We start from the raw sequence: 19,153 nt of genomic DNA, 5'->3' as shown, positions 1-19,153 counted from the left end.
AGTCTCAAAGAGTGGGACACGACCTAGCCACTGAGCGCAGAGAACAGTTTATATTAGCCAAGTTCCCAGCCACACAGGCCTAAGATAGCAATCTCAAGCCTCCTAAGTTCACACATTTCTGAATACAGATTGACTTGAAAGTTTGATCCTTAAGAATAACGTGAAGTGAAAGAAAATGCTGGACTTGTGAATATGTTTCCTAAAGTGGTTTCTCTTCGGTAAAACTAAATGCAGTCATTTGTATGCAAAATGTGGACTTTTTTTAGACCTCTGATTCTTTGATCTTTTAAATGTCATATCATTTAAACTGAGTATAGAGATTTAAATTCTTTTTTCTCTTATCCATTTATAGATCTTGGAATTTCTGGTACCACATCCAAAAAGTAAGTATTTTTGAAACTGTCTGGTTTTCTAATGACAGTGTATTTGTACTTGTTTGAGACTATCAAACCTTATACTTAATGGAGTATTACTCATTTTCAGGCTAGGTAACTTCTAAATTGGTTTTTATTTCATTGTCAGTTTTTGTTTTGCTGTTATTCTACCGGAATCTCTATTCCACTATTGACTCTACAATGAAAAGGAATAATCTGTTTCAGTTTCCAGATTCACACTAAATTATATCTAGAAATACTTGGGAATTGTGGTTTGAATACTTTAATAGCTTTAAATTCTAGATGCATTGTAATATTCCTCGCTAACATTGATTTTAAAAAGTGTCTCATGGAATCAGTTCTAAGGAAGAATAGTAAAAATGACAATGTATATGTTTTTTAGATGCTTATTTCAACATCTCTGAAATTGGGATGCATTTAACAATAGATATAATCACTGGAAGGCAGGTGGTAGTCATGATTCAATTGTGTGAAACCTTCTGTTGAAGCCATTAAGATCCAGAAAGTGCCATTATGGATTCATTATCAGTTCAGCGAAGGATAGACAGTATTTATGACTTACTTGGAAGTTTTTGTAACCAGTGATGAATTCAGTTGAATTTTGTGGCACATTTTTCCATGAGCAGTGACAGGAAATTCCTGTTATCACTGAGGTCAAAACTATTAATTTTTTTGTCAAATGTCCTTAAGCTCTCTTAGATACAATATGGTAAGACTCTTTTGTCTGTTTTATCCATTCTCTTTATTACTTCTTGACCCCAAATACAAATGAACATTTAAGGAGCCACATACTATTCTTTTCTGATTGTGTGTGTGTGTTTTGCATGGTTGATTTTAGGGGAGATCTTCAGTGGAATGCTGGAGAGAAGAAGTTGACTGGGGGGGCCAACTGGCAGCCGAAAGTAGCTCCCGCCACCTGGTCAGCAGGCGTTCCACCCAGCGCACCCTTGGTACGTAGCTCCCAGAGGCCAGAGTGGTGCAGGCACTGTGCCAGTTTCCAGGTGTATGGAACAGGGAGCATGTTGCTGAATTTTGCTACTGATGTTGTACTTCTTGATCCGTGTTGAAGAAATGGAGCAAGATGCAATATTTACCAAAAGGCAAATTTCATTGACTTTATATTTACTAAAGATTATGACCTAGCTTTTTATTTTAAATATTTCAAAATAGTATTTATACTTCTTCAGACATTAGTTTTTTATTTCTACAATTATAGAAATGATATTTCGATATTTCAAAACATGTAATACCATTGACCTTTATCTATGTTTTTACCACATCTCTTGTCCACATTTCCTGATGGTCATAAATAATGAAGACTTTTATTCTTAGCAGAAAGAGTGAGCTGTTTTCTATTGTGTACCCGAACTTTCATTTTAAAACCCTATGAAGTCTTCTCACTGTTTTTTAAATTTGAAACTACTATCACCACCTTTCCTATGAAATTTAGATAGGTCTCATTTCTGTATCCCCTGGAGTAGAAAATAGCAACCCATTCCAGTATTCTTCTCTGGAGAATCCCATGGACAAAGGAGCCTGGCAGGCTGTAGTCTATGGGGTTACAAAGAGTTAGACCCGATTGTGAAATAACACTTTGGTTTTCAATACTATTATTATTAATTGAACTACAACTTAAGTGGTAGTTTCTACAGGAAAATATCTTCTCAGACTTGGTTTCCAAAACCCACTTCCTTTGGTCTCCCCACTCCACCCCCTGGTGTTTGTAAGAGAGCAGGAAACTCAAGGACTAATGCTTTCTGCCTTTGGTGAGTTCAAAGTCTGAAAGAACTTAATTTTAAGAAGTGATTTCTAAAAGATAACAATGAGAAGATTGCCTATTATATCTGGATGTTTACCTTTTAAAATCTTTCTTTGCATAAAACAATGCTTAAGAGGGCCATTTTTGTATTTATCTATAAATAAAGTTCCATTTTAATTTTTATAAAGGATACTTAGTAGAAAACTACCCATCTCTTTTAAACTGACCTATGGGTCGGGAAGATCCCCTAGAGAAGGAAATGGCAACCCATTCCAGTATTTTTGCCTGGAGAATCCCACGGACAGAGGAGCCTGGCAGGCTGCAGTCCATGGGGTCGCAAGAGTCGGACCTGACTTAGCGACTGACCAAACCACCACCACCATGCCCAGGATAGCCATATAATTTATTGTGCAGACTAGTGCTCTTTGAGGGTGAAAGGAAGCACAATTGTTACTCTGGGACCCCAAGCATGTGTCTGGTGGCCCACATAGATGCTGAGGCCATAAGCAGGTAGCACTCTGGACCTAGGCAGCTGCATTCCATTATTTTCTTAGTCTATTTTTTTGAAATATAGTTGATTTACAATGTTGTGTTAATCTCTGCTGTAAGCAAAGTGATTCAGCTGTACATGTATATGTATATATTCTTTTTCATACTCTTTTCCATTATGGTTTATCACAGGATGTTGCATATAGTCCCCTGTACTGTGCAGTAGGACTTTGTTGTTTATCCATTCTCTGTATAAGAGCTTGCTTCTGCTAACCCCAAGCTCCCACTCCATCCCTCAACTGCACTGCATTCTTAAATACAAAAACAGTGTTGGGGGTAGAGGGAGAGAGACTCTATAACTCCAAATAAAATCCCTAAAGAAAGAAAAAGCTTCTTTAGAACGCATCTTATACATCTGTTAATACTGCATATTGTCAAGAAATCTCATAATTTATATTATCATCACCAAATTAAAAGAACTCATTTTTCTATTCTCTTCTATGCAAAATTAAAGAGATCTTATACGCAGTCCGAAGTAGTTTATACTCTTCCCTGGTGGCTCAGACGGTAAAGCGTCTGCCTACAATGTGGGAGACCTGGGTTCAATCCCTAGGTCGGGAATATCTCCTGGAGAAGGAAATGGCAACCCACTCTAGTATTCTTGCCTGGAAAATCCCATGGATGGAGGAACCTGGTTAGGCTACAGTCCATGGGGTCGCAAAGAGTCGGACATGACTGGGATGCTGAGGATCTAGTGTTGCTCTTATCAGCAAGATAAAGCTGTTCAGTGTTTTGGTTTGGGTTTTTTTTTTTTTCAGTTAGGGTATAGTTGCTTTACAATGTTGTGTTAGTTTCTACTGTACAACAAAGTGAATCAGCTTTGTGTGTGTGTGTGTGTGTGTGTGTATATATATCCCTTCCTCTTGGACCTCTTTCCCACCTACCCACCCCCATTCAGTGTTTTTTAACTGGTTAGTTAAAAAACAGTCATGGTGATAGCAAAGTCAAAGAGGATAGGGGAGTGGAGGGAAAGGTGGTGAAAATACTGATATCTGGCAGATCAACCATAGGTTAAAAAAAAAAAAAAAGATTTGGAGCCAGAGGTGGAGAGTAAGATAAGAAAGAAAAGTCTCAGGCAGAATCCACTCAACTGGGAATTATTGTGAACAGCTCAGCAAGACACTGGCTGCCAGGTTTCTATATGAGGCAGTTTGCTGAGTAATGAGGCCATTATCCCCAAAGGGGAACAAGGGAAAAGTATTTTAAAGACAGTGTTGAGCTGGAGACCTTCCTTGACCATCACCTCCCCTAAGATGAAGATTTTAACCATACACAGTCAAGAATTCATCAGATACTTAACAAACAACTCTTTTGCTTCTCTGAGGCCACAAGGCCACCAGTTATCTGATTGGCAGGCAGCATTCTGGAGACTGAGATTAACATTCTCATTTCTTTTAAACCCCCAAACACCTTATTTTTGTTTATGAGGCAGAAAACTTTACACTGTTAATAATGAAACTCAAGAAAGTTAAAGACAGTAGACTTTAGCATAAAATGTCCACAGCAGCTGTGGAAAGAGAAATTAGAACAACAAAAGTAATCTTTTAGGAGGGCAGAGTTGCCTAAACAGAGTTGTAGTTCTGTTTCTTTTGTTTATTTTCCTTAACGTTTTAGGCAGCAATATGAAGGCAGTTATTTTTTCATTGTTAACCCTCACTTAGTCACAAAATTTTACTATCATTTGCTCCATTTACTGCAGAACTGTACTTCCCGATCAAAATTCTGGTTTGCTTTCACTTTAATCATTCTGAGTTTCTCTGGCTTCCATCCACTCCAGTTCTCTCATAAAATGTCTCTTGCATTTTTCTAGTCCTTAAATACGTTTGAGTGTCTTTTTCTAAGGACAGTCAAGAAAAAGAAGAGAGAGCTGAGATGTGTGCTTCAGAAGCAATGAGGGAGGGTTTGCAGGTTTTCCCATTAATCTGCAGGCCTTTGTTTTTGAGTAGGACATGAAAGGGTGGATGTCAGGGTGAAGACCCTTCTGCTGCCTTTTATAGATTTTATTTAGAGACAAGAGCTAGGTTACTTTTCTCAGTTTGTTTTAAATTCCCCTTAAATGCAGCTTAAAGGTGCAACTCTTAAAATTTTTCAGATGACAGCACCCAAATTAGATCTAAAAACTTTTAACAGGACTGGCATACTATCATGGCCATCAATAGGGTTATTCATTCCTAGTTTTGAGCACAACAGACATGCTCAGTTTCCATTAGACAAACTAGGAAGGTACTGAAAATATGTGCATTTTGTAGGAGGCCATAGTTCTGCCCCTAAAACCAGCTAACCTTTATACATCTATAGGTGAAACATTTTGTCGAGGATTAAAAAAGAAAATAATTTTTTAAACCTTAGGATAAATAATATTGAGGGGATAAATTATTGAGTTAATCTACCATTTGAACAAAATGACAAACTTAGACTCTCTTTAAATTTTTGACCCATTTATTTGATCAGGAATATCTGCAGATTAATTTTGTTTTGATAACTAAAAACCTTTTTGCTTTCACATCACTAAATCCTAATGATACAATTCTTGTAAAAAATACAATTGTTATTGTAAGGTACAATTCTGATAAAGCAATTCCAATCAATGATACAATTCTTAGTCTGGTGAGTAGCCTACCCCTAGACTGTTGAAATAATGAGTAGAGTGAATCTAAAATATAATATTTCTCTTATAGAGGAAGAAAAATAACTTTCCCTCTATCCTTCTAAGTTCTTAGTGGAGACTCCTGTAGTAACACATATTAACAAGAAAAAAACAGAAACTTGTTAACATGTATGCTTCATATATACATGGGAGATACCAAAGGGAAAAAATGAGTAACTCCCTGAGGTGGTCTAAGCCACTGGCTTAAATAACCATCTTCAGTTAAAAACAAAAGAAAGGAAAATATAGGGTGGCCAGTTAATGGAGAGGTTACCAGGAAAAGCGGGTCAACAAAGGTAAGATTTGTTATACAGGGCTTCCCTGATGGCTCAGCAGTGTAGAATCCGACTGCCAGTGCAGGAGACAGAAGTTTGATCCCTGACCCAAGAAGGTCTCACATGCCACAGAGCAACTGAGCATCACAACCACTGCGTCTGTGCTCTAGAGCCTGGGAATCGCATACTGAAGCCCGCATGCCCTAAAACCTGTGCTCTGCAACAAGAGAAGCCACTGCAATGAGAAGCCTGCGCACTGCAACTAGAAAGGAGCCCATGCTTTGTAAAGCTAGAGAAAAGCCCGTGCAGCAACAAAGACCCAGCACCCACCAGAAATAAATAAATAAGTAGAATTATTTTTTAAATTCATTCTTTACATTTAAGTCAATGACTTCTCTATTGATAAGAGATTCTCTTGTGATTTAGTCATCCTACTCTTCCTGGTACAGAAAGGGAGAGACCCTTAAGTGGGATCTCCTTTGTAAATCTAAACACACCTTACAAAAGTTTAATGTCTACTGTTCTCAGGGCTCCTCCTGCATCTGCTGTTCTTCACAATAATCAGCTCATAAGAATCCTCGTTCCAAAAAACATATTGGGGGGATATTTTGCTACCCTTCAGTATTTTCTTTCTTTTAAAAAATGTTTTAGATAAATTTTTGTAACATTAAGTTACAACTTTAGAAGTGTATAATTCAGTGATTTTTAGTATTTTTTTGATGTTGTAAAACTGTTACCATTCTCTATAATTCCAGAATATTTCCATCACCCCAAAGAGGAACATGGTCTTTCCCAATTTTCTGCTTCCCTATACCATGACACCCAAAAATTTACTGTTTCTGTGGATTTGCCTCTTCTGGATTTTTAATATAAACAGAATCCTACACTAGGGAGTCTTATGTGCATGACTTCTTCCACTGAGCCTAATGTTTTCAAGGTTGATCTGTGTTGTAGCATGTAACAAGACTTCATTATTTATGGCTGACAGTTCTGTTGTTTGGATATACCACATTTTGTTTGTTCATTCATTAATGAATGGACATTTGTGTTTCCACGTTTTGGCTATTATGAAAGATACTTCTGTTATTTGTATACAAGTTTTGGTAAGGATATATGTCCTCAGTTTCCTTGGGAATATACCTAGGAAAGTAATTGTCAGGACTTGTGTGACTCTGTTGAGCTTTTTGAGGAACTGACGGACTTTACCACAGCAGCTGCATCATCTTATATATTTACACCATCAGTGCATAGGGTTTCAATTGTGACTTTCATATGCATTTCCTTAATGACTAAAGATCTTGAGAATCTTTTCATGTGCCTAATGGTCATTTGTATATCTTTTTTTTTTTTTTTTTTTTTTTTGAGAAATGTGGTGAGTTCTAAGGGATCTTTATTATTCTGGATCAGATCAGATCAGATCAGTCGCTCAGTCATGTCTGACTCTTTGCAACCCTATGAATCGCAGCACGCCCAGCCTCCCTGTCCATCACCAACTCTCGGAGTTCACTGAGACTCACGTCCATCGAGTCAGTGATGCCATCCAGCCATCTCATCCTCTGTTGTCCCCTTCTCCTCTTGCCCCCAGTCCCTCCCAGCATTATTCTGGATACTAGATGCTTATGAGACATAGGATTTGCAAATATTTTCTCCCATTCTGTGAGTCGTCTTCATTTTCTTGATAGTATATTTTAATGCACAGAGTTTTAAATTCTGATAAACTCCATTTTTATCTATTTTTGTTGCTGTTGCTTGTGCTTTTGGTGTCATGTTCAAGAAACCCAATTGCCTTATCCAAGGTCGAAGAGTTTATAATTTTATCTGTTACGTTAGGTCTTTGACCTATTTTTTAGTCTCATTTTCATATGTGGTATGAGATAGTGGTCCAAATTGTTTGTGTTGCATGCACAAATCCAGTTAATCCGAGAACCATTTGTTGAAAATACTGTTTTTTCAACAATATTCTTCACAGTCTTCTCAAATATCAGTTGACCATAGATGTGTAGATTATTTCCAGACTCTCTATTCTGCTGTATGGATCTATGTGTCTGTCCTCATGCCAGTACCACAGTGTTTTGATCAATGTAGCTTAGTTGTAAGTTTTGAAACCAGAAAGTGTGAACAAACCAAATTCTTTCTTGTTTTTCAAGATTGTTTTGTCTATTCTGGGTCATTGGATTTCCAATAAATTTCAGGTTCAGATTGTCCGTTTTTCTAAGAGAAGTAGTTAAAGTTGATAGGGATTGAAATTTTGATAGGAATCACACTGAATCTATAAAGCGAATTGGGAAGTATTGTCATCTTAACAATATTAGTCTTCTAGTCGGAGAAGGCAATGGCACCCCACTCCAGTACTCTTGCCTGGAAAATCCCATGGACGGAGGAGCCTGGTGGGCTGCAGTCCATGGGGTCGCTAAGAGTCAGACACAACTGAGCAACTTCACTTTCACTTTTCACTTTCATGCATTGGAGAAGGAAATGGCAACCCACTCCAGTGTTCTTGCCTGGAGAATCCCAGGGACGGGGCAGCCTGGTGGGCTGCCATCTGTGGGGTCGGACACGACTGAAGCGACTTAGCAGCAGCAGCAGCAGTCCTTAATAGATTAGATGATGTCTATTTTCCAAGTTGTCTTTAATTTCTTCAACAATGTTTTATAGCCGTCAGTGTATAAGTGTTCTACTGTCTTGTTAAATGTATTTCTAAGTGTGTTATTTTTAATGCTGTTATAGATTAAATTTTTTGTAATTGCATTTTTTATTGTTCATTGCTAGTCTGAACATCACATTGATTTTTGTATATTTATTTTTTATCTTGCAACTTTGCTGAACTTGTTTATTAACTCTGATGGTTTTTTGTGTGTGAATTCTTTGATTTTCTCTATATAAGATAATGTCATCTGCAAATAGAGATAGATTTATTTCTTCCTTTTTTATTTGAATGCTATCTGTTTCTTTTTCTTACCTAATTGCACTGACAAGATCTCCCAGTACCTCTTTATCTTGTTCTTAGGGAGAAAACTTTCAGTCATTCAACATTAAATATGATATTCAGTTCAGTTCAGTTCAGTCGCTCAGTCATGTCCAACTCTTTGCGACCCCATGAACTTCAGCATGCCAGCCCTCCCAGTCTATCACAGACTCCTGGAATCCACCCAAACCCATGTCCATGGAGTCGGTGATGCCATCCAGCCATCTCATCCTCTGTCGTCCCCTTCTCCTCCTGCCCTCAATCTTTCCCAGCATCAGGGTTTTTTCCAATGAGTCAGCTCTTTGCATCAGGTGGCCAAAGTACTGGAGTTTCAGCTTCAACATCAGTCCTTCCAGTGAACACCCAGGACTGATCTCGTTTAGGATGGACTGGTTGGATCTCCTTGCAGTCCAAAGGACTCGCAAGAGTCTTCTCCAAAACCACAGTTCAAAAGCATCAATTCTTCTGCACTCAGCTTTCTTTATAGCCCAACTCTCACATCCATACTTGACTACTGGGAAAACCATAACCTTGACTAGATGGACCTTTGTCAGCAAAGTAATGTCTCTGCTTTTCAATATGCTGTCTAGGTTGGTCATACCTTTTCTTCCAAGGAGTAAGCATCTTTTAATTTCATGGCTGAAATCAGCACCTGCAGTGACTTTGGAGCCCCCAAAAATAAAGTCTGACACTGTTTCCACTGTTTCCCCGTCTATTTGCAATGAAGGGATGGGACCAGATGCCATGATCTTAGTTTTCTGAATGTTGGGCTTTAAGCCAACATTTTCACCCTCCTCTTTCACTTTCATCAAGAGGCTCTTTAGTTCCTGTTCACTTTCTGCCATAAGGGTGGTGTCATCCGCATATCTGAGATTATTGATATTTCTCCCGGCAATCTTGATTCCAGCTTGTGTTTCTTCCAGCCCAGTGTTTCTCATGACGTCCTCTGCATATAAGTTAAATAAGCTGGGTGACAATATACAGCCTTGACATACTCCTTTTCCTATTTGGAACCAGTCTGTTGTTCCATGTCCAGTTCTAACTGTTGCTTCCTGGCCTGCATACAGGCTTCTCAAGAGGCAGGTCAGGTGGTCTGGTATTCCCGTCTCTTTCAGAATTTTCCACAGTTTATTGTGATCCACACAGTCAAAAGCTTTGGCATAGTCAATAAAGCAGAAGTAGATGTTTTTCTGAAACTCTCTTGCTTTTTCGATGATCCAGCAGATGTTGGCAGTTTGATCTCTGGTTCCTCAGCCTTTTCTAAAACCAGCTTGGACATCAGGAAGTTCACGGTTCACGTATTGCTAAAGCCTGGCTTGGAGAATTTTAAGCATTACTTTACTAGCATGTGAGATGAGTGCAAGTGTGTGGTAGTTGGAGCATTCTTTGGCATTGCCTTTCTTTGGAATGGGAATGAAAACTGACCTTTTCCAGTCCTGTGGCCACTGCTGAGTTTTCCAAATTTGCTGGCATATTGAGTGCAGCACTTTCACAGCATCATCTTTCAGGATTTGAAATAGCTCGACTGGAATTTCATCACCTCCACTAGCTTTGTTCGTAGTGATGCTTCCTAAAGCCCACTTAACTTCACATTCCAAGATATCTGGTTCTAGATGAGTGATCACACCATTATGATTATCTGGGTTGTGAAGATCTTTTATGTACATTTCTTCTGTGTATTCTTGCCACCTCTTCTTAATATCTTCTGCTTCTATTAGGCCCCTACCATTTCTGTCCTTTGTCGAGCCCATATTTGCAGAAAATGTTCCCTTGGTATCTCTAATTTTCTTGACGCGATCCCTAGTCTTTCCCATTCTTTTGTTTTCCTCTATTTCTTTGCATTGATCACTGAGGAAGACTTTGTTATCTCTCCTTGCTATTCTTTGGAAGTCTGCATTCAGATGGGCATATGTTTCCTTTTCCCCTTTGCTTTTTGCTTCCCCTCTTTTCACAGCTATTTGTAAGGCCTCTTCAGATAGCCATTTTGCTTTTTTGCATTTCTTTTTCTTGGAGATGGTCTTGATTCCTGTCTCCTATAAAATGTCACGAACCTCCATCCGTAGTTCATCAGGCACTCTGTCTAATCAGATCTAGTCCCTTAAATCTATTTCTCACTTCTACTGTATAAGGGATTTGATTTAGGTCATAGCTGAATGTTCTAGTGGTTTTCTCCACTTTCGTCAATGTCAGTATGAATTTGGCAATAAGGAGTTCACGATCTGAGCCATAGTCAGCTCCTGGTCTTGTTTTTGCTGACTGTATAGAGCTTCTGCATCTTTGGCTGCAAAGAATATAATCAATCTGATTTTGATGTCGACCATCTGGTGGTGTCCATGTGTAGAGTCTTCTCTTGTGTTGTTGGAAGAGGGTGTTTGCTATGACCAGTGCATTCTCTTGGCAGAACTCTATTAGCCTTTGCCCTGCTTCATTCTATACTCCAAGGCCAAATTTGCCTGTTACTCCAGGTGTTTCTTGACTTCCTACTTTTGCATTCCAGTCCCATATAATGAAAAGGACATCTTTTTTGGTGTTAGTTCTAGAAGGTCTTGTAGGTCTTCATAGAACTGTTCAACTTCAGCTTCTTCAGCATTACTGGTCAGGGCATAGACTTGGATTACTGTTATATTGAATGGTTTGCCTTGGAAACGAACAGAGATCATTCTGTCTTTTTTGAGATTGCGTGCAAGTACTGCATTTCGAACTCTGTTGTTGACTATGATGGCTACTCCATTTCTTCTAAGAGATTCCTGCCCACAGTAGTAGATATAATGGTCATCTGAGTTAAATTCACCCATTCCAGTCCTTCTTATTTCACTGATTGCTAGAATGTTGATGTTCACTCTTGCCATCTCCTGTTTAACCACTTCCAATTTGCCTTCATTCATGGACCTGACATTCCAGGTTCCTATGCAATATTGCTATTTCCAGCATCAAACCTTGCTTCTATCACCAGTCACATCCACAACTGGGTGTTGTTTTTGCTTTGGCTCCATCCCTTCATTCTTTCTGAAGTTATTTCTCCACTGATCTCCAGTAACATATTGGGCACCTGCCAACCTGGGGAGTTCATATTTCAGTGCCCTATCTTTTTGCCTTTTCATACAGTTCATGGGGTTCTCAAGGCAAGAATACTGAAGTGGTTTGCCATTGCCTTCTCCAGTGTACCACATTCTGTCATACCTCTCCACTGTGACCTGTCCATCTTGGGTGGCCCCACATGGCATGGCTTAGTCTCATTGAGTTAGACAAGGTCGTGGTCCATGTGATCAGACTGGCCAGTTGTCTGTGATTGTGGTTTCCGTGTCTGCCCACTGATGTCCTCTCTCAGTGCCTACCATCTTACTTGGGTTTCTCTTACCTTGGACATGGGGTATCTCTTCACGGCTGCTCCAGCAAAGCACAGCCGCTGCTCCTTACCTTGGACGTGGGATAACTCCTCCCGGCCACCGCCCCTGACCTCAGGCGTGGCGTAGCTCCTCCCTGCCACCACTCCTGACCTCATGGTGAGTTATTTGTAGATGCCCTTTATCAGGTGTAGGAATTCCCCTTCTATTTCTTGTTTATTTAGTGTTGTTGTATCATGAATGGATTGTGGATTTTCTCAAATGCTTTTTTTGCATGTACTGAGATTAGTTTTTCTTTTATTTCTTATATTATTATAATATATTACATTAATTGATCCAACCTTACATTTCTGGAATAAATCTCAGTTGGTCATGGTGTGTAATTCTTTTAATACACTGCTAGATGTGGCATGCTAGTATTTTGTTGAGAATTTTTATATTTATATTTGTAAAGAATTTGGCTGTAGTTTTCTTATGATGTCCTTGTCTGTATTTGGCATCACAGTAATACCGGCATCAAAGAATGATTAGAAAGTGTTCCTTTTCTGTTTTTTTGAGAGCTTGAGAAGGGTTTATATTAATTCTTCTTTATACCTTTAATAGAATGGACCAGTGAAGCCATCTGATTCTGGGCTTCTCTGTGATCAAAAGTTTTTGATTACTAACTGAGTCTCTTTACTTGCTATACATCTATTTAGATTTTTATTTCTTCTTGAGTCAGGTTTTTGTAGTTTGTGTCTTTTTTGGAGTTTGTGACATCTAGATTATCTAATGTTTTAGCATAAAATTTCTTATAATATAATTCTTTTTATTTCTGTAAGATTGGTAGTAATATCTCCACTTCCTTTCCTGATTTTGGTCATTTAGGTTTCTCTTTTTTTCTTGTCTACTTGAAACTTTATTTATTTTATTGATCATTTCAAAGATCTTTTCTTTCCTCTTTTGTTTTTCCATTCTTTTTTTCATTTTTCTCTGCTCTAATTGTTTTTATTTCCTTTCTCTGCTCACTTTAGAATTAGTTCTTCTTTTTTGTAGTTTCTTATGGTAGAAGTTTAGATTATTGAGTTGAGCTCTTTCTCCTGCATATGAGCTATATGTTCTTGTTTCTTTTCATATCTCATAATTTTTTTATTGGAACCTGGATACATTGAATATTGTAATAAGGCAGCACTGAAAATCATGTTCTACCCTTCCCCAAGGTTTGTTGTTGCTACTTTTTTTGTTATTGTTGTTTTGCTACTTTGGTAGATTGAGTTATTTGCTTGTTTGTTTTGTCCTTTAGGTACTTGGTCAGCTGAGAATTAGACAGATACTACTTAAACTCCTGGAACCAAAAATATCTCCTGGTATTTGCAGAGGGGCTCTGCGTGTGTGTTAGGCATGACTTGACACTCAGCCAGGCAGGTTGTAACTCTACTTTAGCAATTACTACTGCTTGCTTACAGCCTCCAGGTCAGCCCAGAGGCATCTCAAGTCTTTCCGGAGTATGTGCATAGCCCTGGGCATGTGCATGGCTATCTAATTTCCCAGGAGGATGTCTGGATTTTTCAAACCCTTAATCCTCAAAGCATCTCATTCTCCAGCCTTTCCTCTGAGCTTTTTGTTTAGGCTGCTATTTGCCGTGACTGATATCCATTACCTGATACAGCAACAACTAAAAAATTTGCCTTTAGGTGTTTTCTACAAATGTCTTCAGATAACAGCTTTAGCACTACATGGGTTCCCAGTTTGGCAAGATAACAACAAGCCTTTTGAGCCAGTGTTTCTAGAGACAAGACAAAGCAAATAATTAAAATATTTTCTGCTCCTTGTGATACTATTCCTGGGAATGTGTGCTGTTATTTTCAAGGCTACAGCTGAACTGGAGGACAGTGTAAATTTCAAGGGATTGCAGTAGGGTTAATTTTATGCCTAACGGAAATATTAGGGGTTTTGGTGTATGACTGAAAACTCTCAAACCTGAGCCTGAAATGGGATATGTGAACAGTATCATGTGTAGTCTTCTAAATGCTTCCTAAAACTTGGAATTAATTTTGGTCTTTGTACAAACGTACAATAGTCAGAAGTCAGAGAGAAGCAAATATAACACAAAAAAGAATAATAAAAAACTGGGAATAAAATCACCATATGACCCAGCAGTCCCACTACTAGGCATATATCCTGAGAAAATCAAAACTGAAAAAGATACACGTACTCTAATGTTCATTGCATCTCTACTTAAAATAGCTAGAACATAGAAGCAATCTAGATGTCCATGGACAGATGAATGGATAAAGAAGCTGTAGTACATATATATAATGGAATTACTCAGCCATATAATATAATGCCTTTGAGTCTGTTCTAATGAGGTGGATGAACCTAGAGCCTGTTAGACAGAGTGAAGTCAGAAAGAGAAAGATAAATATTGTATGGTTGGTTGGTGGGTGGTTAGTCGCTCAGTCGTGTCCAACTCTATGCGACCCCATGGACTGTAGCCCGCCTGGCTTCTCTGTCCATGGGATTTCCCAGGCAAGAATACTGGAGTGGGGTGCCGTTTCCTTCTCCAGGGGATCTTCCCAATCCAGGGATCGAACCTGTGTCTCTTGCATTGGCAGGCAGATTCTTTACCACTGAGCCAGAAAGATAAATATTGTATGGTTGATTGGTGGTTGTTTAGTCGTTCAGTCGTGTCTGACTCTGTGCGACCCCATGGACTGTAAATATTGTATACTAATGCATATATATGGAAGCTAGAAAGATGGTACCAATGAATTTATTTGCAGGGAAGCAATGGAGAAACAGACATAAAAAACAGACCTATGGACTCAGGGGGAGGAAGGAGAGGATGAGATGTATGGAGAGAGTAACGTGGAAACTTATATTACCATATGTAAAATAGATAGCCAATGGGAATTTGCTGTATGACTCAGGGAACTCAAATAGGGGCTCTGTAACAACCTAGAGGGGTGGGATTGGGAGGGAGATGAGGGGAGGTTCAAGAGGAAGGGGACATATGTATACCTGTAGCTAATTCATGTTGCTATTTGGCAGAAAACAACAATATTCTATGAAGCAATTATCCTTCAATTAAAAAATAAATTAATTTTTTTAAGTGAGGGGAAATGGAAACCAAGCTTTAAACATGTAAATGAAAGCATTCCTCGAATTTCTACTTCAATGCCTATTGGAGAATATAATGATTAGACAAAAAAAAGTTTAGAAAAATTTGACTTCCTTACATTGAAGGTGGCATAAGTAGGTAGAGAGCATAAGCTGAGCCCCAATAGCTCCACAGTGGTGAACATCATGTTAGTAACCTTTGTATCACTGGCACGGTGCTAGTGCCTATTTTTAAAATTGAAAACTGAAATTTGAGATTTCTTTATATCTTTATACATACTTAAGAGCATGTATTTAAAAGTTATATTCTGTCCTTTTAAAGCCATATTGTATTGATTCTTTTTGTTTGTTGTTTGTGTGTGTGTGTGTATGTATGTATGTATGTGTCTGTATGTGTTTTGTGGTTTTTTTGATAGCAAGGAGCTGTACCTCCAACCAGTTCAGTTCCTCCTGTTGCCGGGGCCTCATCTGTCGGACAACCTGGAGCAGGGTTTGGAATGGTGAGTGATGACCTGTTTTAAAAATTGTAATTAATACTTCTAAGGACTTTGCCAATCCCAGATTAACTATAGAATATAATTCTGCCCATAACCCAGAAGAGTAAAATTTAAAAATTAAGTCATCTGCTTTAGACATTAAGTAGTCTACACAGGACATGATCAAGTCAGTTATAAGACACTTAAAATAATTTTCCACCATCAAAATAATTTTTGTAGTGCACTGATAATGTCATTTTTGGAGTTCTGTTTACTAAACCAGTGACCTGGGCTCTTAGCTCAATCATCAAAAATCAACTTTTCATCAGTATACTGACTTTTCACTTATCACTTTATCACTAGCAAATTTTAGGGCCATTTCGCATAAAGAAATAAGTCTTTACCTCTTTAAGAACTATACATACAGAAGATAGATAAACAACAGCAAAGCCTTGTTGGGATAAGGATGCTGTCTGGCCAGCCAGGCTTCTCAGGCACCTCAGGGTTCCCTGCCATCTGCCAGCCTCACAACACCCATCATTCTAAGTTACCAGTTGTAGGAACTTTTCTGGTGGTCTGGAGTTTCCAAGGTGGGCTCAGTGGCAAAGAATCTGCCTGCCTATGAAGGAGACACAGGTTCAATCCCTGGGTTGGGAAGATCCCCTGGAGGAAGAAATAGCAACCCACTCCAGTATTCTTTCCTCAGAAATCCCATGGATAGAGGAGCCTGGCGGGCTACAGTCCATGGAATCACAAAGAGTCAGACACAGTTGAACATGCACCCTGGTGGTCCAGTGGTTAAGAATCCATGCTTTCATTGGAAGGGTGCACAGGTTCAGTCCCTGGTCGGGGAACTAAGATCCCCACATGCCACACAGCACAGCCAAAAACATAAATAAAAATAAATGTAAGTAAGCATCTTTGTAAAAAATTACAGGTGGATATTTGGCAAAACTAATACAATTATGTAAAGTTTAAAAATAAAATAAAATTAAAATTAAAAAACAAAACAAACAAAAAAAAAATTACAGGTGATACTTTTTCACAAACCTGGATTCCTCAGAAATTTTCTTTAACATGTTAAGGACATAAACGTCAGGGCATTGCCAGAGTGGACTCCACTCACACTGGGAACCCCTCTGCTTTTTTCAGCCTCCGGCGGGGACAGGCATGCCCATGATGCCGCAGCAGCCTGTCATGTTTGCACAGCCCATGATGAGGCCACCCTTTGGAGTTGCAGCTGTACCTGGCACACAGGTCAGTTTTTAAATGTCCACAAAAGAATGATGTTAATTTATAAGTGTAAGCTGTCATGTGACCAACAATTTAAAAATGTTTTTACCTAATGCCATCTTCATGGTTGTTGCTTGGGAAGAAGTAAAGGGAACAAGGAAGACAGATGAACAGTGGTGACATTTATAGGAAAATAATAGAAAAAATTAACTGTCCTAAGGTCCCTCCATTCCTTCCCTTAATTTGGAATGTTTCCTGAGAACTACCAGGTGTTTAAAATATCTAGGCATTTATTCCAGGAAAAAATGAGTAGCTCTAATCCGTTGTCTTACTACGTGTTCCTAGAGTTAGCCAAAATTAAGGTTAGGGACACCATACTCCTTGCTGCTGAGTTTGCCCAAGACTAGTGACACTAACTGCAGTGAGCCTGCCAGACTGTAAAGCCTACATCTTTGGCATCTGGTCCCATCACTTCATGGCAAATGTATGGGGGAAAAATGGAAACAGTGTATTTCCTTGGGCTCCAAATTCACTGCGGATGGTGACTGCAACCATGAAATTAAAAGACACTTGCTCCTTGGAAGAAAAGCTATGACCAACCTAGACAGCATATTAAAAAACGGAGACATCACTTTACTGACAAAGGTCTGTCTGGTCAAAGCTATGGTTTTTCCAGTAGTCATGAATGGATGTGAGAGCTGAACCATAAAGAAGGCTGAGTGCTGAAGAACTGATGTTTTCTATCTGTGGTGCTGGAGGACTCTTCAGAGTCCCTTGAACAGCAAAGAGATCAAACTGGTCCATCCTGAAGGAAATCAACCCTGAATATTCGTTGGAAGGGCTGATGCTGAAGCTGAAGCTCCAGTATTTTGGTCACCTGATGCAAAGAGCTAACTCATTGGAAAAGACCCTGTTGCTGGGAAAGATTGAGGGCAGGAGGAGAAACGGGCAACAGAGCATGAGATGGTTGGATGGCATCACCAACTCAATGGACATTGAGTTTGAGCAAACTGCAGGAAATGGTGAAGGACAGGGAAGTCTAATGTGCTGCAGTCCATGGGGTCACAAAGAGTCAGACCCAACTGAGTGGCTCAACAGCAACAACAAAGCCTGAGGGAGCAATTCCCACAAGACTGCCCTCATCAGACGCTTCAGGTCCCAAAGGCCACCCTCAACTTCACACCAGCTGCCTGCAGATTTAAGGTTTCCCAGGACCACCCTCAGATTAGGCAGTTTTCTAGAGGGACTCATAGAACTCAAGGAAGCACTAACTTTATTTACAATGACAGTTTTATTATAGTGAAAAGATACAAACAGATCCAGCCAAAAGAAGAGATGCACTGGGCAAAGTCTGAGAGGATCCCACATGCGGCTTCTTTGTCCTCAGGGATGCGTTACCCACCCGGCATCACTGTGTGAGGATACACATGCAGTACTGCTAACCAGGAAGCTCTCCTGAGCTTCAGTACGCAGAGTTTTTATTAAGCTCTCATTATATGCGCCGAAGAATTGATGCTTTTGAACTGTGGTGTTGGAGAAGACTCTTGAGAATCCCTTGGACTGCAAGGAGATCCAACCAGTCCATTCTGAAGGAGATCAGCCCTGGGATTTCTTTGGAAGGAATGATGCTAAAGCTGAAACTCCAGTACTTTGGCCACCTCATGCGAAGAGCTGACTCTGGAAAAGACTCTGATGCTGGGAGGGATTGGGGGCAGGAGGAGAAGGGGACGACAGAGGATGAGATGGCTGGATGGCATCACTCACTCGATGGACGTGAGTCTCAGTGAACTCTGGGAGTTAGTGATGGACAGGGAGGCCTGGCATCTGCGATTCATGGGGTAACAAAGAGTCGGACACGACTGAGCGACTGAACTGATCTGATATAGGAATGACTAACTGAATTATGTCTAAGGTGGTTGAATTCTGTCTCCAGCCTCCCTCCCTCCCTGAAGGTCAGGTTCATATCCTGTGGGCCCAAAGACTGAACTGTAATCATATGGTTGATTTTCTGGCATGGCCAGCCCCCAACCCTGAGTTACCTAGTTAGCATAAATTATCAGGTGTGGTGCCACAAACCCACTCTGAATAACTAAGACATTCCAGGTGCTAGGTAAATTCCAAAGGTTTAGAAGTCATCGACCAGGGTCCAGGACAAAGGGCAAACCTCTTTTAGATGAGGCCAGGTTTCTTACTATATACCGTGCTACCTTTATTTGCAAAGATGCTAAAATATATGCACCTTGTTGAACTGTTTTGCTGCTAATAATGATGTTCATGCTGATAAATCACCCTTTGTTTATTCCTCTCATAAATGCCTGGCCCAAGGGAAGGTATATGTAGAACCAAAGAAGTTTTCACCATGAGAAATTGATTTAGGATGGAGGAAGAACATTATAACTACTAGCACCGTG

At 39.5% G+C, this 19,153-nt stretch overlaps 1 protein-coding gene across 5 annotated transcripts in view; it reads left to right on the top strand.

Annotated features, from left to right (window-relative positions):
• SNAP91 (synaptosome associated protein 91) overlaps window positions 1-19,153 on the top strand; it is a 169,870-nt gene that overhangs the window by 145,146 nt on the left and 5,571 nt on the right. For all 5 annotated transcript variants that reach the window (XM_055534931.1, XM_055534928.1, XM_055534926.1 and 2 more), the window contains 4 exons: window positions 353-383; window positions 1,234-1,345; window positions 15,450-15,533; window positions 16,662-16,766. In XM_055534931.1, coding sequence (XP_055390906.1) covers window positions 353-383; window positions 1,234-1,345; window positions 15,450-15,533; window positions 16,662-16,766 — 332 coding nt within the window. The remainder of the gene's footprint in view (window positions 1-352; window positions 384-1,233; window positions 1,346-15,449; window positions 15,534-16,661; window positions 16,767-19,153) is intronic.

Source organism: Bubalus kerabau, chromosome 9 (genome assembly GCF_029407905.1).
Source record: "Bubalus kerabau isolate K-KA32 ecotype Philippines breed swamp buffalo chromosome 9, PCC_UOA_SB_1v2, whole genome shotgun sequence".
Classification (NCBI taxonomy): Eukaryota; Metazoa; Chordata; class Mammalia; order Artiodactyla; family Bovidae; genus Bubalus; species Bubalus kerabau.
Note: the sequence above shows the minus strand (reverse complement) of the source record. Positions and strands in the feature narration are given on the sequence as shown.